Source organism: Meleagris gallopavo, chromosome 12, assembly GCF_905368555.1.
Source record: "Meleagris gallopavo chromosome 12, MGAL_WU_HG_1.1, whole genome shotgun sequence".
Classification (NCBI taxonomy): Eukaryota; Metazoa; Chordata; class Aves; order Galliformes; family Phasianidae; genus Meleagris; species Meleagris gallopavo.
In genome coordinates, this window is record NC_139415.1 from 2,497,157 (window position 1) to 2,523,657 (window position 26,501).

The following is a 26,501-nucleotide window of genomic DNA, read 5'->3' on the forward strand; positions in this document are numbered from 1 at the left end:
CTCTGAACTTCACTGCACAGCATCAACTTGATGCTATTCTAAGTATTCGGTGTATGTGCTGCATTCTGCTTAACAATCATTTTTCTTCTATGATTTTAGATGCTTATGTTATCTCTTTATTTTAGTGCATGTTAGAGATCATGCAGGATCATGCCAAAGCAATGCAATTAGCAAGGATATAAAAAAGAGTAAAGGATGGATTAAGTTCTTACATGAATAAGAATAGCATCAGCAGTTACAGCAGAGGCAGTAAAAGTGACTAAAGCCTCTGTCTCCGGAGTTCAGAGCATTACTTAATTTCTAGCTGGGATTAGAAAGAGGCTTTCTTCTGCAGTCTAGTGTGTGGAAAGAGAAGGGTACCCTGGGCACATTTTATTATCTTTTGCAGTATTCACAGCCTATGGCTGAAGGTAGGCCGTCAGAATGGACCGCTGACCCAATCTGTATCAAAGATTGGCTGGTTCCTCACCTTTTTCCTTTGTTCCTTCTGCCTTTCTCGGAACTCCTCTATTCCTTTCAGTTCATCCTTCAGCATTCCTGCCAGCTGGATATGAGAGTTTCCAACACTTTCAATTTCTAAAGCAGATCAGAATTCATGTGCAGTCAGTGGAAAGGACTTTAGAGGTAAAGTCACATTTTTCAGAAGATATTTCTAAGATCTGGCTGCTGCATACAGCATGCTCCAAACAGAGCAGCCTTCAGCAAAGAAGTACATGTAGAAACATGAAGGGTTTGACATTGCTGAGGGTGCTCGCAGCCTGAATAGAGCAGTTTTAGCAAGTGTATGATCTCCCTGCATTTCTCCCTAGCCCCATTTACTCCAGCCACAGGTGTTGTGGTTGTGGGGGAGGACCTCCATTGTCCCTCTGGTGTCTGCCTTCCCTCCCCTACATTCTCTCTGCTTATGGGAGCTGCTTGCCACTTGCCTCCAGCCTTGCTCAAATGTCAGCAGGGGAGCTTGCAAGCTGAGAATTTCCAAGGGTCGGCTAAGCTGGATTGCATTTCAGACCATCTGACTGATGCTGTTTGAAGTGGCTGGCAGCTTCTCTGCATTTGTCAGCTTTGGTGGCTCTGAAATGAAGCCCTGCACTTTCCAAAACCGTTGAGCTTCCTCCTTCCAGGCTCTAAAAGTCCCCTAATTCACCAGCTGCTTCTGAAAGAGTGCTTTTGTTATCTGAACAGCAGGTACCAATACCCAGATAACACTGTCCTATTGGCTATGACAGTGTGAAAGGTTTTAACTCTGCCCTGGGCGTCTTAAGAAAGCATCCTATGGATGCATGTGGATGTTAGTGTCTTGTGAAGGAGGGACAGAGCTGGTATTTTGCAGCTTGATCTGGACAAAAATAACATGAGGAGAAAGCAATTTTCTGCGCCTCTGGGGACTGGGTTCAGTGCCCAGACTTGGAAGAGGATGTGAATGACTGTGCTTTCCCCCCACCCTCCATGCTCGATAGAGGAACAGACTGGGACGGAAAGGTTAACAATATAGGAGGGAGAGGATGAAAGAGCCCAGAGGGTGCCAACACGGTGCGTCTGCCTGAACCTGGGTCACAAAGCAAGATACGAATACTTACGTTGCTTGAGCTTCTCAAATGCTGCCTTCAGTGTGCTGGGAGATAAAAACAAGAGCACTTCATTAGCACAGGCTTCTAAGGATGGGTTGGGAATCTAGAGGCAAAACTTTCCCGCACAGCCAAAAGATCCACACAGAAATAAAGCTCTTAACAGCCTTGCAATAAAAACTGACCATGCTAAGAGACAAAAAAACATCAACCTGTTACCATATGAAATGCAATAAAATGCTCCATGAAGCAAGGAATTGTAGAACTCCTTACGCTCACCCTATTTTTTTAATCTGTACTTGTAACTGTGAACGTTGTTCTTCCACCTTACCAATGGATGCAAGTCAAGTGAGTGAAATAAAGGTCAAGGGAAATTGGGCTTCGGAGCAGAGAAAGCAGCCCCACCCTTCGTGGTAAGTGCAGCACGATGAACGCTTCCTCCTTGCTCACCCTTGCAGCTGGAGCAGCAGCCTCCCTGCTGTGCTTTCCTAGCACCCCCGCGTGGTGCGGCTCGCTCGCCTTTAGGAGATGCAGCGCAGAGAGCCGAGGGAGCTGCTGTTCCCAGCCGTGAATGTGCCGTGCTGTAAAATCGGCCCTCGGCACTGGGCTGCGATGCACAGCCTGGAGAGCAGCAAACACTGATGCGGTGCTGCTCAGCTGGATGGAGGTGCACAGCTAAGGCAGAGTAGTGCTGCAGGAGGACGTGAAGGGGTGATTATAGTTCACTTGTTGTCCTGGCTTTCTGCAATCCAAAGTCCTTTTTAAGGAGGCAGCATGAAGATCAGCAGAGGGGCAATGAGAAAGGAAAAAGCACTGCTTGTGAGAGTCACTTTCAGTGTAATGATCAGCTCTAGCTCCTGGCTAGTAGGCTGGAAGGGTGTCTGCATGCACAGAGGCCAATATTACTGTGATTCGGAGGTTTTCCAGACTCAGAAACCACCTCTTCAGGCCCCAGGCTGTATGGCTCCCCGAGGGAAAATGTTCTGCAGAGAGTCTCTGACTTCCTCAGGTGGGAGCCTGGGCAAAAACCCTCCAAGATCTCCTTGGCGGAACCACAGCTATTAGGGGAGCCCAGAAGAGGATTCGTGTGTCTTCTCAGCCATGTGCAGATGGGCAGGGAAATCCTGCATCTCTTGGCCTGCCCCAGGAGACTTAGGAGACACATGGAGGATACGAATAGGTTAATTTAAGATGGGCATCTTTTTCCTAACCATAGCCTGCAATACCACGTGGTCAGGCATAAGTAAACTGCTCAGGTGATGGGAAAGAGTGGATCTGTCCTCAGCAGTAATTGCCCTGCGATCCACTTCCAAATCTTTGCTTTCAACAAGTAAACATGAGTATTCATCTACTTGTTGGGCTCCTGCAGCATCTTCTCAAGGACGTATGTATGGTAAAATCAATCTGTTTGTGTCACTACTTGTCCCAGTAATATTTAATCATTTTGAAGCTTTGCTCACCTTTCCTTCTGTACCCTTTTTGCATAAAATGATTCTAGTGTGGAACTTGAAACAATTTTCTCAACATAAAGGGGAAAAAAAAGGATTTATTCCAAATCCTTTAATTAAAAGGTCTAGATCAAATAACAAGTTGGATATCAGCAGCTGAATTGGCTTTTTTTCCCTACTTAAAACCTCCAATGGATTATTTTGAAAAATTAAATATACACATGAAATAAAATTAGCTTTAAGTGTGGACTTTCCAGGGGGAGGTGGAGAACATGCTAGCAGCATCATCCCAGAAATGAGTAAATACTGAAATTGTAAGAACAGAGGGCACTTGCAAACCACACATACTAATTTATGTGCTGTGTTCATCTGTTTTTCCCAGAGATCTTTTCATCAGCGTTGGTGATTCAGGTTATACCAAGACTGACAGAGCTGCTGTAATGCATACTGAAAAACAACTCATCCTCAGTACATATCAAGGACAAAAGCAGTTTGTTGCTTTTCTGTCGTTGTTTCCAGGCATTAGAGCTACCAGAGTAGTCAGTGATTTTAAACTATACATGAAGCTTTTCTTATTTTTGCTGGCTCTCTGTAAGCATTAATCTGTCTTCTGGGACAATAATGCATCTGGCTATGAGCTGGAGAGATACCTGCCTCATGCACGGTATTTAATTGCTAATTCAGAAAGCTCTGGTCTCTTGCTCCTGGTCTGAGATCCAGCCAGGTCCCCAGCCGCTGCTTAGGGCAAGGCCACAATCTGCAGGTAGATTGGAATAGATTAAACTATTTCCTTCCTTATTTTTATATATTTTTTTTTTCTGAAATCAATCAACCAGATCCCTTATCCTTATGGGGCCTGAAGGGGTAGCAGATATGTCACTGTGCCTAGTTAGGTGTGCAGGAAGGGAAGTAAATCACATCTTAACCCACAGAACCAGCAGGTACTCCTTTATGACTCCTTTATGGGCTGCAGCAGCAGTTCGATAGGTGAGCTTTTGCTGCTGGGTGCTCTGATTGTATCAGTGAAATACATCATTTCAGTGCTTTAAAGGTTTAGTGGCAGCACCTCGTGTAGCAGAAATACACGCGAATTTTAATTTAGATGGCCCTCTTGTGTATATAGTATATATTCACAGTGTCTATATACTACTTATTGCCCATCCCATCCATGTTGGTGTGACTTTTGTATAAGATCGAGAAGGGCTTTATTCCAAAGCATTGAAAATGAAGGTATGTCACTCTTAGGGATACTTGTACGCAGTCTCTTGTCCTTTCAGGATGTGATCCTGCCTAGCACTGTGGCAGTCTGTTGTAGCACCTCTCCAACCAAACTGGAAAACCTAGGGGTTGAAAATAATTCGAGAAAAGCTGCAGAGTTTGCCTATTCTCCTCTTTTTGAAATTCCTCACTTCTGGTGTTTCTGTGGCAATTCCAAGCACTTCAGCTACAGACAACACAGCCTTTGCTTTGAGCATCCCTGCATGCCGGCTCCTGCAGGTGTCACAGTGAATTTACACGAATTCATCCTGCATGTTTGTTAAGGCTTCCCCTCGGATGTTTAAAGATTGCATTTGTTAAAACGAGTTTCAGATACAGACAGGATTGCCCCTGAATCTGCAATGATGGGGAACAGCCAGAGAACAGCCGGTCTGCAGCAACTCCTGGTGCTTTTTGCCATCTAGCGGCTGAAACGTTCTTCGTTTGCTGCAGGACCTCCTTACTCAACAGTAGGAATGGAGATGCTGTTGTAAAAAAGGCGCTTTTTGGTGCTCGTTTTTTCAAGTGGAGAGGGAGGAGGAGGCTGGCAGGGCTTTCAGAGGAGCTGGGTAGTACAGAGAGTAGAAACTCATTACAAGAACCTCGTTGTTTTACTATTCTTGCTCCGTAGATTTCAAAACTCTTTCCAAAGTGGATTTCCCAAATGTACCTGGCAACCCAGGCTCTCTTGGGCACTGACCACAAGCAGCTGGGGCTGCCAGGCAGCGTGCTGCAGATGGGGCTCTGCTGCCTTCTTCAGAGCCATGAGAGGCTGAATTGACGGCACCAGAGGCGCAGGTAGCTGAGCTCTGGTGACTTTGCTCTGCACGCAGATACGCTCACTATGTTGCACTGCTTTTTTGTGCCACTGCAGGCTCGATGGTTTGGGTGGGTTTTTTTCTGTATTTTGCCTCCTCCCTCAAATGGAGGCTGCTGTGAGTAATTCATAGAGTCCCTTTACGTTTTGACACAGGAAGGCTCTTCTAACCGGAAAACCACAGCTCTTTTTAAATTTCCTTTCTTTTTTTTTCTTCTTTTTTAATCTCTGCTTGGTGAATAGAAGTGGAAAATAACTCCACCTTCCTTTAAAACAAGATCATCTCCTTTTCTGTAAGGTTTCATTTCTATGCTATCCTGTTCTTAGGGTAACATTTTTAACATTCTTTCTGAAGCTGGGAGAAGCCTCTGCCAGATGAAGTTCACAGAGCAGTTTCCAGCAGTCCTGTTCCAGCTCTGCTTCTGGTAGCTTAGCTTAGTTTCTGACAAAGTGTTTCTGAAGCCAGTCCCCACTGAGACCACAGTTAACATCTCTACTTCCTCCCACCACATAGGGTAGACCTAATGTGACATTATTGACACTTCTTTCTGTGGTAGCAAGGTGTGGAGAAACAAATGCAGAAGCATCTGCTCTCTACTGCTTTGTACTCAGACTCTCTGCACCGGGTGTATATGCAGAGGGTGGCAGTTTGCTTTTAGGCAGGAAGATAACTCCCTCCCAAGTCCTAGGCAGGCACGTAGCAGAGTACTGCACACAAGAACCCTGTCTGACATCATTTACTGGAGACGTGGTGCAAGTAAGGAACTCATTTTTGCCTGGGTGTTTGCTTGTTCTTTGAGGAGTTACGAGCAGAAAGGCACAGCCACTCAGTGCAACTGGAAAGACTTGTGTGCAGGTTAGCTGGGTGTGATGGCTAAGCCACCTGTGGAGGAGGAAAGGTACAGGCAGCACTTTGCTCTGTCCCCTGCGGTCCAGGAGTCAGTCTGTCTGAGTTAGTTACAGCAAGGCACTCCTGTGAGTCATGCCAGCCACCGTGCAGCAGGCTGAGCTCTGTGTTGGCTTGGATGAGCTTATCTTTTATGAAAACAGCACCAAACACTCTAGTCCTGCAGTGTCTGCATGCATGTTTTGCATATGCTACTTACTTGAGTACTTTCACATGAGTGTCAGAAATAGAAGCAGCCCCAAGCTGACTGGAAATGGGGCTGCATCATTCGCAGGGTTGGTTTCTGCACTAATCACACCAGACTTTGCTGGGACAAGGGAGCAAACCAAAACCCTTATGACTCCAGGATTATCTATGGCATTTAAACCAGTGGATTAAAAACATCAAAAAAACTTAGGTACTTTAACATAGAACTAAATTTCCTCATCTCCTGGGAAGAGAACAGCACAGCTCAAAACCACTTATCCTCGACACTGGTGAACTTATCTAGCCTGGGTTTAATAAGAACTGAGCAGAGGTTTAGGGCTTTCATGTAGATGCTTGGATTTGTTTTTGCAGCATCCTGAAAGTTCAAAACACACGTGAGCGTATAAAGCCTGTACAGCTTCAAAACATTCAGTTGGAAAGTATCTAACAATAGAAGAGTGTGACCTTCCAAAATGATTTTTAGCTTCGGTTCAGAAATGCTTGCTTCGTGAGAACAGTACAGATGTTTCTGTGTATTACATGACAGACACCCTATATTTACACACAGGAAGCAGCAGCCTGGCATTTTGTTACAGATGCCCTCACCTTGTATTCTCTGAAATTGAAGAGAAGGGCAGAGCAGGAAAAAGCTTGAAGGAACTGCCCTTTCCCAGGGTCTGAAGGAGATGTTAGTGGAAAAGAAGGAAAGAAAAGCAGAGGAAATCATATACATAAGAAGAGACAAGCAGGGCAAATGACAAATATAGCTGTTGTCAGACTGGGCAGAATTTAACCAGCTTCTGCATGTTTACATCAGTTGCTTTACAGAGGAGACGAGTTCCCAGAGGCTCTGTTTCAGCTGAAGCAGAGGACGTGCCTGAAAACTGGGCTCTGTAGTATATTTTTTCTCATATTCTTCTGCTGAAGAGTTGCCCAAAGCTGTTGCACAGAAATTCCCAGTCACCTTGCAGGATGTTTCCTCTCAAAGGCATGAGCTCTGCTGAGAGTTACCTATTGTGTGTCAAAACATTGCAGATTTGGTCCCTGTTTATAACTTAGCTGAAAATCCCACTTTCTGTGCGTCCTGTCCCATGTGTGCAGCACAGGATATGGAGACTACAGTAAGATATGGCAGTTTAAGCACTGTAATGTGTAGGTCCCTCTCCCTCATTGGCTATGGGTGTAACCTGGCCTTTGCTGAGAAAGTAGGGCTGTAGCTTTGTAATCATCCTTTTCATGATTTGTTTAATAATTAGAGACTATGAAGTATTGATTCATATATGTGTCTCTATATACAAACTAAAAAAAGTGGGTTAACAGGGCTTTGAACTTAACAAGAAGTAGAAATGAAGACATTTGAATGCTTCCTATAGGGGCCCTGCTTTACAGGGGGGCTGGACTCGATGATCTCTAGAGGTCCCTTCCAGCCCCTATGATTCTGTGATTCTGTGGTTCTCTCCTTTAGCCCTGAGCTCCAACAGATGAGATCTATTTCAGGGCAGCATTTATCACTTTGCTGTGACTGCTGTGGTCCCCACACCTTGCACACTCCTCAGGGCTGCCTTGTCCCCTCCCAGGTCTGACCCCCTCCAGTGTTACATCTGCACAGAGATCCCATGGCAATGCCTCCAGGTACTTGCTGTCCTCCAGCCCTTTCACTCCCAAGTTACCCATATTCTCTGCATACGGCGTGCATCCGCAGCTGTGCTGGGACACCCAGTGATTACCTGAAAGAAGCAGCCAGCTTTTTCCTTCCTTTGATGATGTTATGCTGCTCAGTGTGTTTGTAAGGCCCAAAAGGAGTGGGACTGCAGCATACCAGTACAGATATGCCTCAAGAAACCGCACGACAAGATGCTAAACTGCCTCTGTTAGGAATGTCTCATCTAGCATGACAAGTGTGGTGGGGCAGGTTAGAACTGAAGACAGAAAGAGGCCCTTAATGGGCAAGTGAATTGCTTTGCTGTAAGACTCAGTGGCTGCTAACATGTTTTAGGGCTTTAAGAACAAGATACAAGAAAGCTCCACTGGGGCTATTTAATTCAAAGCTGCTGCTGGTTTGGCAGCCTCTGACCCACCAGGCGTTAAGATTATTTAGGAGAAATATTTTGTGGATCTCGTGTCAAAGACAAGATACTTGGCTGAACAGATTTTGATTTAAGCCTGTGAGACCCTTCTTGCAGTATTACATGTCGATTTAAACGTGTGCATCCTTCTGTACATTGAAGTGAACTTGCTAGGACTTTCAGTAAATGCGAAGTTAGATCCATGCTGCGTGTCAGAGGATTTTTCCCTTTCCTATAGGAAGTAGCTTCTACCAGCTGCAGTGCTTGAGGCAACAGCAAGCAGGCAGAATGCCTACAATTGCTTGAATTAGGCAGTGCTGCGGAGTGATGGTGTGCCTTGGCTGTTAGGCAGCCTTTCAGGGAACTTTCATTTCTTGTGCTGGAAGCTGCAGTGTTTGTTTGCCATGCCCACGGTAACCAGCATCGCTTCATTTTAGAAGCACTGCCTTTGCTTTATTTAAAAGAAAGGAGAAAAAAAATGGTTGTGGTGGCACATCTCCCTCTCTGACTTTGTTTTGATAGCAACCTCTCTCTAGCTGCAGGCTAATCTTAGCCATTTCCTATACTGGTGTTAAAAGAGCAGTGAGGACCTGACAGAAAGAGAATCACACCTCTGGCGAGCAGCTCTGTAAGCCTGTCCCCTGCTGGCTCCCAGCTCAGAGTGATGTCCCCATATTTTTGTCCCCATTACATGGGCCATAACGTGGTTTTGCTGCAGAGGCTTTGCTCCACACAGGGACAGCTGCTCACCTCGGCTTTGTGCCACTTCTCTCCTACCCTGCTTTCCCTGACCGTGCTGGAATGATGGGAGGGTTCTGGAGCCGATTCATTGGGTTGTTTATAATGTGCTAAACAGAATTAATTGGCCTTGCAGTTGTTTCTCTTAGGTCTTCTGTGTGTTTTGTGACACTGGAAGTTTATGGGTGGTTGCTGAGGATGGATGATCTTCCTTTTCTTTATCAGCCTTTTAGAAGGGTACCAGCACCTTCCTGATATTAAGAGCTACTGGAGTGTGAAATGATTCCCCTGGAGAAGTGACAGAATGCCTTAGCAACAGAGATATTTAAAAGATGACTGAATTTCAGACCAGAGGATAATTTTGCATTAGCAAGGAAATGAGTAAGTGATCTAAAATGAGTAATTCTTGCTCCTCTGCAATATATTGCATAGCACGGGGAGTTCTGGAAAACGTTCTGCAGAAAAAAAAATGGAAGCTACTTTTTTTCCTGGTGATTGCCAAATGCAAGTTTTAGGGACTAATACCTGCACAACACCTTAGTTAGACTTCATTTGAGAAATACTGCTACTGAAGGATACATACAGAGATGTGAAAGTCCTTGTTCAGCCTGCCAGGTATCTATAAAACTACTGGCATTCAGTGTGCTACCCAGTAGTGGGAGCCATATAAGGGGGAAGCACTGGGGTAATGTGTGGGGCCAGCTGTAGGACGGGCCTTCCAAGTTTTTCTTTTCTTTTCTTTTCTTTTTTTTAAAGGTAGTACATATGTTCCCTCCCTCTGGTCTCTCTGAAGGACCAGTCGTGGGGCAGTACTGCTTTCGGTGACACATGTCATCTAAATAAATAGAAACTACACACCAGGTCAAAAATTTCAAGGCATCAAACCAATTAGTTCACTTCCATGAATAGTTCCAGTCCCAAATAGATCCCATTTTTTTTCCTGATTGTAAAGCACTGACTCTGGACAAATGTCATTCAGTGTGCAACTCCAGAGGGATGCTGAATGACAGAAAGTCAGGTGTGCTCCCTTTGCTTCAGAAATAAGCACACTGAGACACTTGCTGTGAGAGCAAAAGAATAATCTCCTCAATGGTGGCCACTACCCAGACCAGGCATGGTGTTATGGAGACAGAGCAAATCAGCTTTCAAATGTGTTTTGTTGGTATATTCAGCTTTCTATCTATGCCAAGCTATAAAGCTTGGATCAGACTGGATCTGGGCTTAGTTCCAAACTTCCTCCAACTTCAGGGGAGCATGGATTAATATCCAGCCCTGGGACTTGGTTCTGCCTATGAATCAATCTACTGTAATTCCTTAGGAAAAGTCAGACCTGTGAATTATCCACTAAGTCACAGAAGAGAAGCCAAAGCTCTGTGTCTGAACGTGTTTCCTTTACCTGCCCTGAACAGCCAGTAAATAAATCCAGGTGGAGCCTTTTGGTAATCCTGGATTGCTAATCTGAGCATTTGCTTTGGACAGAAACCACCCGATCTTAACCTGCTCTTTTAATTTCCTTTCCTCTGATTAAGCCTCCTAAGTGAGATAGCAGGAAGATGCAAGTTTTCCCCAGCAGCCTTTGGTAGGGTTCTTGTATCCTAAAGCACAGTTCATAGCAAGGCAGAGATGGAGCAACGAGAGACTTGCCCGCACTCTGGACTTGAGCCTCAGCATTCCCCATTACCAGGCCTTTGGATTAATGTGACAGCTTCCCTGCCACTCCAGATGTGCCACCAGATTGATAGTAAGTGCTATGGGGATTGCCTACAGCTTGCACGTCCTGATGTGAAAAGGTTTGAGGTCAAGTTTTCCAATAAGATATGAGCAGGAAACCTGCTTACACCAACAGAGTGATAAATAGGTGTAAAAAGGAGATGGCAATTAAGAAATGAGATACAGGGCAGATGAGGGATCAATAAAGCTGTTTTGTTTAGATTGAGGTCTCTTTCAGGCCTGTCTTCTGTGACCCCAAATATTCATCCTTTTCCACCTTCTTACTGTATTATTACTTGTTACATTAATGACAAATACGTCTCATTATTGCTGCTACCATCAGTAATAGCAGCAGTTTATCAGCAGTGTTTATTAAGTCAAATTCCATGCCAACATAAATCTTTCCCTCCCAACACAATTTAAATGTCATCTAAACTAGTAGTGCTGGAGACAGTTAGCTCTGCTGCAGCCTGTCAGGGTTTGCTACACGTCCCATACCTGCCAACCCACCATCCTAAGCCTTTACTAACAGCTTCCTTTTCCTTCTTCCCTGCTACCCTGCTTGCTTTCGGAAGCTGAAATGAATTTCTTTTTCCCAGCAAAGACCTATTGGCAATTCCCAACGGAGATATTCCAAGTCCTGCTCTGGAGACCCCATATTTCCTGTGAAGCACTGGGCAAGTCACAGCCATGAGCAGCTCATGACCCTGTCCATAGGCAGAATGCAGCTGTTTGATATTTGATATTGCTTCCAACACAAAGGCGTTAGTACCAAAAATAGCAGAATTCCTTACTTGATTTCTGTTTGTCCTCCTGCTTTTCGGGCAATTTGAACCAGCTCCTTCCCGTACCTCTCTTCTGCTTGAGCTCTGTTTAAAAAAAAAAAAAAAAAACAACTTTCTCAATTTCTCCTAGTGGTAGCAGCATGGTGTTTACAAAGCTCTTCTTGTAATTGCATCTGAGGTAGGAAATGTGAGAAATAGCATTTCTTTATTTCCTCTATCTTCATTTTTCTCTGTCTCTTCTATTCCAGTGCTAGCAGTTACCTCTAAAATATTTCAGTTGAGCTATTTCTGGAAGAAATGAGAGAAAACAAATGCTCATCTTCATGGCTTTGATCAGACTATGGATTCAGCTGAAAATGATGCATAAAGAGAAATGTAATGAAGATGCTCAGGAACCTCTTTTGCAGAAGAAAGCTAAAATGTGATGGCTGACTTGGTGGCCAAAGTGAAAGCTGGGAGGGAAGGAAGAGTGGGTGCCATAGGATCTCTTTAAAAAGAGGGTGTGAGTAAGTGGGAAGTGGGAGTAGTAGGAAAGCACTGGAAACATAAGATGCCTTCTTGAGTAGCTGCAGTGGAGGCAGAGGGGGAAGTGGCTGTGCTGGTTATAAGGTGAGGCCCTTCAGTTTGGGATGGGGGTGGGACAACAATGTGGTGCAATGCCTCACCTAATGGGGAACTGTAACTCATGACTCAGGGAAGTGGTTCTGTTTCTATGGTTAATAAAGGAATAGAATGATTTCTTGGCTGATTTCTCCTCCCCCAGCTCCGGAAGAAATTTCTCATCTCTTTGAAAAAAGATTTTCTTTTTTCATAAAATGTTGTAAAACCTGTGTGTAAGGCCAAGGCAGAACTGGGTTTTCAGCCTTTTTGTAGGTGCTGAATACTGTCGAATAGTCAACAACAGATAACAGCGTGGTTAGGATGATTATTATTTCTGTTTCTCTTAAGGTAAGTCCAGTTCTCAGGAGGGATTTCAAAGCGTTCCATAGACTTTTGAGCCTGAGACTAGGCACCTTGGAGAGACGTGTTATTTGTGCAAAAAAGGAATTGTGATGCAGGCATCACAAGTGAAAGCTGTGCAGTCCTGCTGCTTTGTTCTCACATCTGCCTTCCTGCTCAGCCCCTGAACTTGATAATTGCTATAGACTGAGCTCAAGCAGTTTGCTTGGGGTGAGACTTCTGGTACTGCCACAGGGAAGCTGTTTGGATGCATCTCTGTTTGAGAACATCTGACTGCACCTTTGGATGTTCATCTGTGTGTGACGCCTAGCTTGCAGCCAGCTGGACATGTGGGCTGGTGGTTCTGGTGAAATCTCACATGCAGGTTTGCAGCTTTATATGCAGAATATTGAGGCAAACAAGCATGGCCAGCTCTTAGGCCAGTCCCAGCTCTTGCAAGACTATTGTGTCAAATCTTTCTCAGACCTCACCCCAGACTGTGGTAGCCTAGAGTCCGACAGGTCTGACAGGTCACTGACAACATCTTTGCACAACTTGGTGCTGTCTTTCCCACTTTCTGGTGCTCTTTCACGCAGCTTTTGGGTTTCCCTGCAGCAACCAACAGCTGGAACATATTTTGTTCTAAATCTAGGGCTTTGTTACAAAATGTGACCTCTTTGTCAGTGCCCAAGCTCTTCAGCTCTCCGCTAGATCAGGCAGGGGGATTTGTGAACAAAGGTAACTGATCGGGGTGGGAAGCTGAAGCGTCGATACAGCCGGGCAGAGGTGCCAGCACTCAGGGCAGCTGCTGCAGGGGCCCTTGTTGAAATTTTGCCACCAAACCCATGAGACAGATAGAGGGCCTGTGTACACTCACAGCAGTGGTTTGGGGGTGTACAAACACTCATGGAAACACTTGTTCTTGCAGTGTTCAGATCTGCAAAATGACTCTAAATGTATTTTTTATCCTTTGTGGAAAGTCTTTTGTTGCCTCTACCACAAAGCAGGAAGAACCTCATCCTGCAACTCGCAGAAAAGCCTCTAATACATTTTGAACCATAGGCAAGCATAGCATCAGATGTGTGCTGCAGTGCAGAGCCTGCCTGGAGCCTGCAATGCAATTCTGATTTCTGTAAGTTATGAGTCACAGAGGAGCTATTTTAAGCAGATAAAGTGAAGCTACCGGCAGGCTGATGTGACTTCAGGACTCCGTGACATGTGGCAATAAAATATGCTTCCACTGGTGATCAAGAAAAGCAATTCAAATAGCTTTGGATTTTGATGGGAGACTCTTCACACTTCGAAATAATGAATTTTCAGTTTGACAGCTCACATCCCCGTGAAAGTTCCAGTGCTTGAAAAGTAGCCTTTAGAAAAGCAACCTAAAACCAGAAAACTGGATGGGGACGGCGTGGGAGGAAAAAGGAGCTGTGGCTGGGGAAGGCAGAGCGATATTCATACAGAGACAGGATCACCTGCTGAATATATAATTCATAGTGTGGGGGCTTTCTAACAGGTCATACATCAGTTATGTGCCTCACACTGCACATCGCTACTGATGAAACTCAGCCACTTCAAAACAGAACCAAATCTAAATCTTTTTTGTAAGTCAGAATTACAAAAATGAACAGCAAAGTTGGAGCAGCTGTGTAATATTTATTTTCTCACCCAGAGAAGTGTTAGCTGTGTGCATAGCTGTTGCTGAGGGGCTCCGAGGAGTGTGTAAGGATGGAGATAAAGCACACTATTGTTACTCAAAATCTGGTGAGGTGGGCAAATGATGCAGGATGTTCTGAGGATCTGGGAAGAACTTTTGGTAGCATCTTGCAGAGCTTTGTCTGTACTTGAAAAATGGCCCTTTTTCATAATTACAGGAAGCTGAAACACTGCATGTGGCCACAGCACATTTAAGGAGAAAGGAAAAAATGTACAAGTCATTAGTTTCCTGTTGAATGTGGAAACTTGATAGTGCTTCTTGCTGTGGATTTGTGTTCTACTACAGTATTATAGTCCAATAACTACCTGAGTTTTAATGAAGCTCTGGATTTTTGATCCTTTCACCCCTCTCTTCTCTCTCCTTCTCTCCTTAAACTTTCGAGGTTTCTTTGGATTATCTACTTTCACAAATCATGTCAAAATGCTGGAAAATTATCCATGGGAGAAAAGCTATGTTAATATACTAAGGCCTGCCTGCAGCAGGGGGTTGGAGCTTGATGGTCCTTGAGGCCCCTTCCAACCCAAGCCATTTTGTAGCCAGGTGACTATAATCCCTCTCACTGCCCATCTCCATCGTTCACCTTGTCTCTTCCCTCGTAAGATATAACTGGTGTAAAATTCTCATTTATTTTGTTTCATTTTCAGAATTTTATACTTGAAGCTGTCTAAACAGCCCTGAGGAGTACAGGGCCCAGAAATGGAGCACCATCTCATTGGTTCATTTGACCACCTTTGGTCACTCAGCAGCTGTGACCACTTTAGGATTCACCTCAGTTGGGCTTTTCTAGACAAACCAGTACCATTATTGTATCCGCAACAGCCTTACTATGTCTTTCCAGATGCACAGTGAGAGACAAAATGGTGTCTGTTCAAACTTTTTGCACTCAAACTTTCTCACCTTTGCTTGAGCAAATCCTCCACATCTTTGCACATCCTCCTACCATCCAGCAGTCGCTGTACAAGCACCTCAAAGCCAGTGTGTAAGGTGAACTCCTTGCACTGAGGACAGAAAGATAAAGAGATTAGACAGTTTGTGCACAAAGCTTACAGGTCTAGGAGACGCTTACTGTCAGTCATCTGAAACAAGTCCTATTCCTGGAAAATCCAAATGTACCTTTAGGTTTGCCCTGGGCAGCAGCGGCCAGAGCAGAGCTAAGGGCACTGTAAAATCTTTGTTTAAATCCAGATCATTTTATAATAATGAAGAAGCGAAGTGAGTCCCACATTTTGCTGTGCCAAAAAGCTGTCATTTGGAGGAAGTCGTGCTTAGCGTTGGGTGTGGGATTTTTGTGCAGTGGCTCCTCTTCCTATACGTCAGTCACCTCACCACTGTACCTTCTTAGCTGGTACAGAGGTGTTGGTTCTTTCCCTTCACAGTGTCTGATGTGTTGCTATGGTATGGCTTTGAGAGAAAAACAATGCTGATGACACGGCAGTGTTTGAGCTGTTGCTGAGCAGTTCTGCCAGGCAAGGGACTGGCTGGACATCAGTCAGTGAGTGGTGAGCAATTGCTTGTGCATCACTTGTTCTGTGTGTATTATTATCATTTTGCGTGTACTATTATCATCACTATTATCCTTTTTTCCTCTTCCTTTTCTGTCTTATTAAATAGTTATTATCTCAACACACGAGTCCTACTTCAGGCTTTTTCCATTCTCTTCCCTATCCCCCAGGGAGTGGAGGGTGAATGAGTGGCCATGCAGTGCTGAGCTGCTTGCAGGGTAAACCAGCACCACCGTGGGGCTCTCAGTAGGAGTGATGTGCCGCCTAGATGCAAGTGGCAAGGTGACAACCTTGGCATGTGCAGTGGGGAGAAAGCAAAGAAAGTAGGATGATGGTTCACGTGGATCTACCAGCAAAGGGTCTGCTCTACAGAGCCAGGCAGAACAATAACATAGATAACAGGTGATGGAGGGTGTGCAGTGGACCCACTCTCATCACTGTTGTAACAGTACTCAACTGATGATGGGATTACACATGCTCATCTGACACATATAATCACCCTTTATGAAACAGGATCTCAAAACCAAAACATCCGTTTTCCTCCTGTTTCAAAGGGCTAGTTACAGACACGGGCCCTGAGAAGCAATCTTGCTATGAAATACATGAAAGGAGGAAAGCAGAAAGGTTATTGCTAATACCCAGGCAATTTTATTTTTATTTTTTGAGAACTTCTCAAGGGCAAGTGGCGTTGCTGCTGTAAAACCTCTCATTAATCACTCACTCTGCCTGGCAGAAACGACTCAGATGTGCCACAGCAAGCTCGCAGCACAAAAATTTTGATTGCATATTTCCAGATGCAATAAGCTGTATCCCGTGGCTGTGTACACAGCTCCCTTGTCACAGAAATGCTGCCCGTGGGTTATTATATGGGTCTGTGTCACCCCAGCAGGCAGGCATACTGCTACAGGCAACTAACAGAAAGTGAAAAGTACTCTATCATGTTACTTTGCTGTTTCTGTACAACAAATGCTAAAATCCACTGTCTACTTCTTTTAAACTGGTGCAGATGGTGTAATGAAAGAGTAGCAAATGCTGCACATCAGTGAGCCACCAACAAATTCCCTAACTGGAGAATGCAATACCTATTCATTATTAGGCCCAAGCTCAGTCTCTCTTCCTCCCCCAGTCACCCACAGATGCAGCAGGGTGTCTGCTGGTCATTCTAAGGACCTGAGAAAACTACTAATGGACTTGATTCAGCCATTTGGATATCTCGTTCCAACCATAAAAATGCAAGGGGAAGAAGTCATGTCATTTTAAAAACTGCACCAGGGTCCGCTCTGCCTTGGTGACCGAGTGAATGAATTTTGCAACACGTCTAAGCAGAGAACCTCACTTCTGCATTAATAGATCCTTTCAAAGCTGTGCTGCTGTGTTCTGGCACACAGCCATGCTTTCTTGTTGGAGCTCTGCACATGGACCAGCCTCCAGGACATAAGCTGCTGAGTTTGTTCTGGTATTAAAGGGACAATTTTGTGCTGCTCACTACTGCTTACGACCGATTCTGTCTTCCATCATTTTGCCTTCCAGCCTCATTACTTCAAACACCTCAGAAATGCAAAAGACAGACTTTGCCCATTATAAATACAGGAATGTTTTAGCCCTTTAAAAGAGAGAACTTTCTGTATGCATTAACACAAAATCTGCAATAGCACTTCATGTTCCCAGATCACAGGGTTCCTGCCAGGCAGGACACAGGAGCAGTGTGCTCAGGGTTTGTTGTGCACATCTACGTGCATGCATGTACATGAAGCACAAAGCAGCCAGTACCTTACCCGACAGCTCTGCTTCCTCTTTACTGCCTGCAAGTATGATTTGAATATGTTGAAAACGTATCCGCTTTCTCTTACCCCAGGCTCAAATGCTATCAGATACCTCCAGCACAGCATTTCATTCTACAACAGCAGCTGCTCTCAGACCATCCTTAATGAACACTGGTATCTGCAGCGAATAGATTGAATGAAATCAATCCTGAGACTGGCTCTCAGAACCCTTCTTCCAGCTCTGCTGTTCCCATTTCATCACAGCCACCAGCATCTTTTTCACCCTCCTCACACTCTTTGTTCTCCTTCTGTGTCTGTGCAAAGTCCTCCTTTGTTTTTCTTTTCTGGTTTCTTAAGGATCTCCTAGCAATACAACTGACCTCAGGTCTTCTTTGTTGAGACAGCAAGATTGTATCATGTTAAAACAGCTCTTGAGCCTTGATGAGCTGATTGGCCTTTTTTCTATTTTCCTTTTACTGTTTTGTGTTATAATTAGCGTTTGTGTCAGTTGATTTTTTGTAGAGGCAGTTGAAGTTGCACTGCTCAGCTGGTGCTTGGGCACCTCTCGGCTGGGACTGTGTGATGATTGTAAGAAATGATGAATAGTCAGAGGATATTTGGGTGGGTTTTAATATAAATTAGATATTCCTTTTTAGATAAGGATATGGTTACATAGTGGTACTCCTTATTAGATAAGGAATACATTCATTAAAGCTGTAAAACTAAGAGTTTCACTCAGAGAGAGAATTGGAACAGGTTGCCCAAGGAGGCTGTGGATGCCCCATCCCTGGAGGCATTCAAGGCCAGGCTGGACGTGGCTCTGGACAGCCTGGTCTGCTGGTTGGTGACCTGCACATAGCAGGGGGTTGGAACTGGAATCTTTGTGGTCCTTTGCAACCCAGGCCATTCTATGATTCTATGAAAACATCAATTGTTTTGTTGCTTAGAAGAGAGCAATTCAAATTGCCACCAGTAATTTGTTAACATTGCCAAGTAAATAATTTACTCAAGCAAAGCACGTGCAGCTGTGAAAGAGGATTTATTCATTGTCACTTTAATAAAAAGGATTAGTTAATCCATGCTGTCCAACAGACCTCTAATAACAAGTAAGAAGAGTATTTGACAAAGGGCTATCAGTGTTGCAGGCAGATTTCTACTGCTCTGAGATTTTTCCATGTGTACTTGGGTGTCTGCCCTGGAGCCTGGGGTTTTGCTTCTCATCAGGAGAATCACAGCTAATGCAGAGGCAGCATTTCATTGCTGTGCCTGTTCACAGAAGTTGCCTCCTGCCAGTAGGAGAAGTGATGCTTCTCCCTCAGAGATAGAGCAACACGGCTGAAAGCACCAACTTTATACTGCTGCTTAACCAGAATAGCTTTTCCTAGCATACTTGAGAGGAGGCAGGGAAGGCTGCAAACAGATGCTGCCAGTAAGTGCACTGGGATATACCTTCTTTTTATTTTTTCCGTGGCTTAAAGATGCTGCTCCCTCACGTTAATGGTGCTACCAAAACAACTATGTGAATTGGACTGCAGTTTTCTGCAGAAGGTTTCCCATAGGCAATCGTGCAAGTAACCATTAGGAGTTAATTGTGGCAGAGAGTGGCTGGCTCTGAGCGATTTCTGCAGCCATTAGGGCTCTGGGGACTTTGGTAGTGAAGGCTGCAAGTGGGAGGCTTGATGGTGTCAACTCCCTGCCCAGGGCGAAGATGGCTGAGCAGCACCATGGCTTGTCCTTCCCTCCTGCTGGCTAAAAGTGAATCACCTTGTGCCAAGTCTTAGGGCTCTAATTAGCTGAGCACTGGCTTTGCACAGCGCCTCTATTCTGAGCCCAGTGCTCAGAAGGTGTCTGCGAGGCTTTCTGACAAAAGTTGTGAGGGTGCTATTGCAATAATACCAAGTAGGAAAGACAAAATGTTTTACTGCTAACTAAAGCATGAGCTTGGTAAATAGCTGTTAGATGTTACTGAAGCAAACTTGTCCACGCCTTCATGCAAAACGCTAGCTAAATTGTGCAACCTTATTTGTCCACCTGCTGTTATTCAGAAGGAATCGTGGATTATGTCATTGTGGTTTTGCAAAACAAGGGAGAGTAGGCAGGCTGAGGTTGGCACTCTGACTTTTCTTTTGTTTCTTGTAAACCCACCCTCTGCACTGTAGAACACGACCCTTTGCTGAGCGCTATCGAGTGCTGCCTTGGGACCTCTTGTTATCATTTCAGGAGTTGACATGGGTATCTTTTAAATGAGGCTTAGTTTGCAATTACATTACTCTTTGTTACCTAAGTCTGCAATGCAGTATTTTCCTGGGGAGCAAACACTATTTATTGCCAAACAGCATAGATGCATATCTTGAATGATGTCTTCAAAAATCAGAGGGAAAAAAAAACATTGCTTTTGTAGCATTCCAATATACTGAGTTGCTAGATTGCTATCTCACACTTCTCTATCTAGCAAGGTAGGCTGGAGAACTTAAAATGAAGGCAGAGATTCTCATCAAATTTCAATTCGGCAAGAGCTACAGTGTAAAACAATAAATTGAAATTGATATTTCACAAACTCTGCAGCAGCATTGCACAAGTGGTGGCATTGAGCAACTAGTTGCTTCTCAGTTGTGTTTTGCTCCCTATGACACTGTAGATTTTTGCAGAGAAGGAAATGGTTGTTGTGCTGACAAGGGGAATTCGCTCCTCAGCTTCCTGTGCCCTCGCCCTCCTCGCTCACGCCCTGGGTAAGGTGTTCTTGCAGTCATGCTGTGCCGTTATTTGCATGCCCACAAAGCGATTGCTGCACAAAAGCCTTCTTAACTTTTGCAGGTGATCTGAGTGGCAGACTAATGGTGCACACTGAGAGGGATTCCGGTCCAATAAGAGGACTCTGCTCTTGCTGTTACCTCCATTTTAGCTCTCCTCCTTAACTCTTTAATAATGTTCTGAGAGTGCACAAAGTTACCTGGGGAAGAAATCATGTAGCTGAAGTGAGAAATGGGACAGGAGATAACAAAAGCCCTCCCTGGTTTGAAACAGAGCTGGATGTGGCCTGGTCTGGTAGTTGGCGACCCTGTGTGTGGCAGAGGGGTTGAAACTAGATGATCTTTGAAGTCCTTTTCAATCCAGGCCATTCTATGATTCCATTCTACGTGACGCAGGCTAGACATAGTGACCCTCCTTTCCTTTTCTTTTCACGTGGTGACTTTAGACATTGGCTGACATGGGAGCCAACAGGGAGGCCTGCAGCAGGCATTGCATATTGCTGTCGCAGGCAGGTTTGGAGCCCTGCTGGCCAAGCTGCCCTCTGCAGCCAGGCAGATAAGCATTTCAGTGCTGAAATCAGACGTTGGTTCAGTATCTTAACTAATAATTGGTACACAAGAGAAACTGGAAGTAAAATAAGGAGAAATAGAATATTAAAGTAGAGAGCACTTCTGTTTTATACAAAATAGTGATCAAAGTTTATTTTTGTTTCTATTCCGCTTTAGTTCTGCTTCCAGGTCTCTTTTATGAAGAGAGCTCCTTTCCTTCTGCAAACACCGTGTAGGAGAGGATGATGTGGAACAATCCTGCCTTGCTCAGGCACAGCACCAGCTCTTCAGGAGCTCACACACAGCCCCTGGCACCAGGCCTGCTTAGTTTGGAACTTAATTTAAAAACTCCTTCTCTTCCTTGTCTTAGAAAACTTCGATTTGTTTTCTGGTAGTCTTGGAAAAGGCATTAAGGACAATATGCTGTTGCACCAATGCTCTCAGCAGCCCTTATAAGAGGAGCTGGGCATTTTGCTGGAGGGTTTTCACAGCACAAAGCGGGGCAAAGCTTCAGGAAATCTGCCTAGAGTGTGGCTGTACAAATTAATTTCCTACTGAGCACCATTGCAATATCCACATATTGTCATTTCCATTTACGAGAGATCTTTACTACTTAAATAGTCATTTTCAACATATCCTGTTACTCAATACGATGTCGCACATTCTCACAAAGACTTGGGGAATTTCAAGATATAACAGAAGCAAACCAACTCTAGGCTTACAGAAACTCCCAAAAGAGGGCTTCCTTTAACTAAATTCAACTACGTTCATGGGTCAGCTCATCCAGAGACATGCCACTGCCCGTGCCAGCACACTATCCACACTGCCTACAGAGGGATTAGGAATTCTATTTCAGTTCCTCCTTCCTCTAGCTACTAGTTTGAAGAAGCACCTCAGAGCTGCTACAGGCACTAATGGAGGAGTGCGGAGTGAGGGGAGGACGTGACTTCCCAGCTTGGCTTCCCATTTTGTCTCTTCCCCCACTACTTTCATCCACCTTTTTTTTCCTTTTTCCCCCTCATCTCCACCCTTTTTTTTTTCCCCCCCCCTTCCTTTTTAGGAATTAATTAGGGCAAATTGAGAGCAGCACCAAAATATCTTTATCCTTTGTAAATTTGCTACTTTAAATTTTAAAAAGTTTGGGTTAATTATTTATTTGTTGTTGTTGTCACTGAATAGAGGAACATTCAGAAACATTTGGAGACCTCATTGTGGCCTTCAAGAGAGTGTATAAGCAGGAGGGGGAACGGCTGTTTACAAGGGTGGATAGTGATAGGACAAGGGGGAATGGTTTTAAACCAAGACAGGGGAGGTTTAGGTTGGATATTAGGAGGAAGTTTTTCACACAGGGTGGTGAGGCAGTGGAACAGGTTGCCCAAGGAGGCTGTGGATGCCCCATCCCTGGAGGCATTCAAGGCCAGGCTGGATGTGGCTCTGGGCAGCCTGGGCTGCTGGTTGGTGACCTGCACACAGCAGGGGGTTGGAACTGGATGAGCATTGTGGTCCTTTTCAACCCAGGCCATTTTGTGATTCTATGAAACAGAAACTCTAACCTGCCTGAACAGATCCCTTTGCTGCTTGGCTTCCACCTAATGCTGAAGACGTACAGCAAATACCTGCTGGTTTCCATCTCAAGCAAAAATGAAATGGCACCAAAAGAGCCAGGGAACTTTTCAATTCCTCAGCCTTGTACAGGGACATTTCCTCACCCTGTTGAAGAGGTACTGAACTCCATTTATAGTAAAGGAGCAATTCTTTAGGGAACTGAGATGCTGTTGGGATCTGGATGCACATTTTCAGTATCTTTTTTTTTTCTCTTTTCTTGTCTTTGATGCCCTCAGCACAGAGCTATGACCTGAGCTGTCACCTCATCCCAGCCTCAAACCCCCACGTTCCTACTGAACAACATGGGGAACTTTGTAAGTTACAGAACTATGCTTGCTGAGAAATGTTTTATTATAAAACCTAGATTAAACAGGAGATTAAACAAGTGCTTAATGTGCCATCTGCCAGCCAGAATCTACCTTGCTGTAGTATGGCATGAAAGCAAAATATGGAGCTCTTTTTGAGCTCAGAGGAGCTGACGAACATCAAAAAATGATCTCTCTATGAAGCAGCCTAATTTGCCTTCCATACAAGTATGCAATAATCAGAAGTGGATTGAAATTCAGTCTTCCGCTGTGCCCGCAGAGGAAGACAGGATCAGTGTCTGTGGTCAGGGAGTGTAAATTTTGGAGACACATGGTGCAGCTGCTCAGTGCATAGTGAGCAGTGCATGTCTCAAAGGAGAGATGGGATGGGTAATGAACCACCCAGTCCTCGGACACAGGAGAATTTGGACATGCTGTTCATCTCTGCAGCCTACTTTGGCAAACCTGAGGGCTGCTGCTTTGATCTCTGCTTGAAGTGCTGCTCCAATCTGCAGCCTCTGTTTCAAGCCATGTACGACAAATACTTTCAGATCTATGTTGTGTTCATCAGACATATCTACGTATATGAGAGCGAAAAGAGTCTGAGTCACTTTTTCTGTATCTAAAGCACATAGCAATGCCACAATTAAAGTCAGGATAAATAAGAATCTGCCATTTCCCCATGTCCAAACCTTTTGCAGAGCAGGAGAGATCAAATCAAATCCTCTGTAAAAATACGAACAAAATTATCATTGTGACTTCATCCATCAGCCAGTTTAAACCATCCAACCCTCTAGATTCTGCATTCAGTTGCAGCACGATCACCAGAAAAAAATAATAAAGTATAACCATTAAAGGTCTAATTGTTTTTAATTAGAAATTACTGAACTTACTTGATCTAAAATGAGCTTTCCACCAACCCATTCATCTACCTACTCTAGAAAGTCTTCCAAGGCCTTAGTACTGCACTTAGCTCTTGCCCAGGTACCTTTTCTCTTTGCAGGAAGATGCTCAGCCTGGTATACCACATTCAGGCCATAACTGACAGAGCACACAACCAAAAGCTGCAGAAGTAATACCGCAGTCCTTCATTTCCAGCTCATCACCAAGGAAATGAACCACCCTGAATGTGCTGTCATTGGTTCCTCGCACAGCCCCTAGGTCGTGTACCAGCAATATGGGAGCTGGAAAAAGCTGTTAATGTGTTTGCCTCATTATCAGTATCAGTTCATTTGAGTTTCATTTTAATTGTTTTGCTCTGCTTAGAAGTGTTTCCTGGAACATCAGTATTTCCACAGCCACGAGTAAGCAAGTATTCTTCTTGTGATTTCTTGTGGTTTCAGTGACTGCTCTGAGACTGCAACCCCCTCATCCCCAGGGTGCTTCTTGTTGCCTCAGTGAGTAAAGCATCTTGGCCACTGTCGAAACTATGGAAGAATACAGGGAGAAATAACACACAGAAGGGGAATAGAGCAGCATCTTCCATGGAGATGGAGAACAAACACAGGCATTCAGCTGGACAGTCAGTCTGACTTCTCCAAGCTGGTTCTCGTTTTGTTCCCCATTTCTGCTCACATCCACCAATATGGACATGTGCTGGCTGCAAGCAGGGCTGCTGTCAGCACAGAGATGTGATCGTAAGTCTGCCTCTAGTCACACTTTCTGTAGTGCAGAAAGTTGCAGGACGCACTGACAGTGGAGCTTGCCTGCTCTACGGTGTGCAGCGAGATTAATTATGTTGGTTTGCCTCGTGTCTGTAAAGATAGCTACAACCAGTACAATCCACTCCCATCCAAATGGAAGTTGGGGGGCCCACTTGTGGAGCTGAGATGCCAGCACAGAAAGTTTGGTGGCTCTGTCCCTCCTCCAAACCTATTTCAGAAAGCAGCTCCACAGGAAAGGTCTAAAAAAGGCATCCTAAGGGGAAGTAGTGATATAGCATTTCTTGAGTATATTGTCGAGTAAGTCCAGAAAATAGTCCTGCTGTGACACATAATGTATCTTTTATAGTCATTTACAGGGTAAGTGCTCACAAGAAGTAAAATTATTTATGAAACTGATTACTTCTGTTTGGGCATATAGTGTTATGTGAGAAATCTGTGGCAGCAGGTGAGAGCTTCACGTATGAGGTAGATTTTTGCTTTAAACCAAGCATAGACTATAGTCTAAAGCCAAACAAGGAAGATTTTAAAAGATCTTTGTCTATGTCAGGCTTGTCTTAAGCACCTACATGGCTCCCAGTGCTGCAGCGTCTGATCATAGCCTTGAGTGTTTTGTAGGCAAAGAATTCTGCAGCCAGAATGATGCTGCTGAGTGCCTGTTCCTCTTGACCAGGAATGGCCACGTCTTACCAGGCTGCTGTGGAGCAGCGTGGCGGAGAAAATCTAAATTGAAGGAAAAGGCAACAGTGGGAATTCTGGTGGAACATCAAATGAGTACAAGAACATAGAAGGAGATCAAGAAAGAAAAGGGAAAGACTTTCCCTTTGGGTAAATGGGTTTTTGTAACAAAAATTGAATGTTGCTCAGGTCTCTCCTATTGATATAATCCTGTTAATATGAAATTCAGGTGGAAGCAGAGGCGTGCTCCCCATTAGCAGGGAATTTACCTGCCTACCTAATGTGATTAGACAGGTAACATCTTTTGCATTCGTACAACAGGACGGTAAGAATATTAATGCCTTGAGCAACTGTCTACTATCAAAACTGATTTGTCTTTTCTTTTTATTAATATTTTCCAAAAAATATTGTCTGAGGATAGGAAACTATTACAAAGGAGTGCATCTTAGTGGGGGCTTTAAGCAACTTTCTTTTAAACCATTAAACCAGCGTGTGTGGAAGATATCAAACCAAAAACAGTAACTAGAAGCAGAGTGGTTTAGCCTAGGCGGTGGAGTGGTTTAGCCTAGGCGGTGGTACACAGACAATAAAAAAAATAGCAGAAATAGGAAACTTTTAGCGTAGCCCTGGCACTGCCACATTTAATAGGCAAAAAGTGAGGATAAAAATGAGATGAGGAAGAGTTTGCATATTCCTGAAACATAGCACAGCCTAGGAAGATGGAGGGGCTTTGCAGCAGAATGAATGGTGTTCTTTCTGTTCTGGTTGAGGAAGATGTGGTGTTGCGGGGGATTGTGTAAGTATTTCACAGTGCTACAGCTACTGAAGGAACCGCCTGGCCAAAAGCTTGCTGATGGTAAGAACAGAGATGTTGAATTCCAGGGAGAGTGCAGCGATGCCTTTAGACAGGTCTTAGAGATCAGGGCTGGTACGGCTGCAACACAACCGTACTTCTTGGGTTTTAACCATGAGGGCTGTCTCAGTTCATGGCAAAAGTGAACAAAGCAGATAGTTGATCACTGAAGCAAACTGAGAAAATATATTTCCGTTCCTATAACGGGCACAGCAGAACGTTATGAATGCAAAAATAATTGCTGATCTTGTGATTTTGGGGGCAAGCTGTGCTCTTTTGCTACATTGTGCAATATCCTGTAAGTTTTCTTTTCAAAAGACTTATTATTGCACAGCTAAAACTACCACAGCATATCCAGATATAGTTCAGTCTGATTAAACAAGCTTGGCAGTATTATGTTCAAGCCAAATAATATTAAAAACAAAGACGCTTTCCTTTAAAGCAGATGGTAGCTTCAAAGCCAAGCCAGGATGATATTCATACTAGCATGACTAAAGCCAGGAGAGAAGCCTGGGGAAGAGGAGCCACAAAGAACTGGCCTGGCCAGATTGCTGAGTGGCATTAATCACCCTGCTGAGCCCATGGGACATGCCTGATTTATTCCAGCTAAAGACCAAGATCCTAGAAAGTAAATACACAGAATGTATTGGTTCTAAAAGTCAGATTGCACTTTGTGGAAGGACGTCGAGAAATGCTAAAG

General features: G+C 44.4%; 1 protein-coding gene across 2 annotated transcripts in view; it reads right to left on the reverse strand.

Moving 5' to 3' along the window:
• PSTPIP1 (proline-serine-threonine phosphatase interacting protein 1) overlaps positions 1-26,501 on the reverse strand; it is a 47,572-nt gene that overhangs the window by 19,682 nt on the left and 1,389 nt on the right. For both annotated transcript variants that reach the window (XM_085233906.1, XM_085233907.1), the window contains exons 2-5: positions 15,033-15,133; positions 11,489-11,563; positions 1,578-1,612; positions 470-576 (exon numbers count right to left, since the gene is read on the reverse strand). In XM_085233906.1, coding sequence (XP_085090032.1) covers positions 470-576; positions 1,578-1,612; positions 11,489-11,563; positions 15,033-15,133 — 318 coding nt within the window. The remainder of the gene's footprint in view (positions 1-469; positions 577-1,577; positions 1,613-11,488; positions 11,564-15,032; positions 15,134-26,501) is intronic.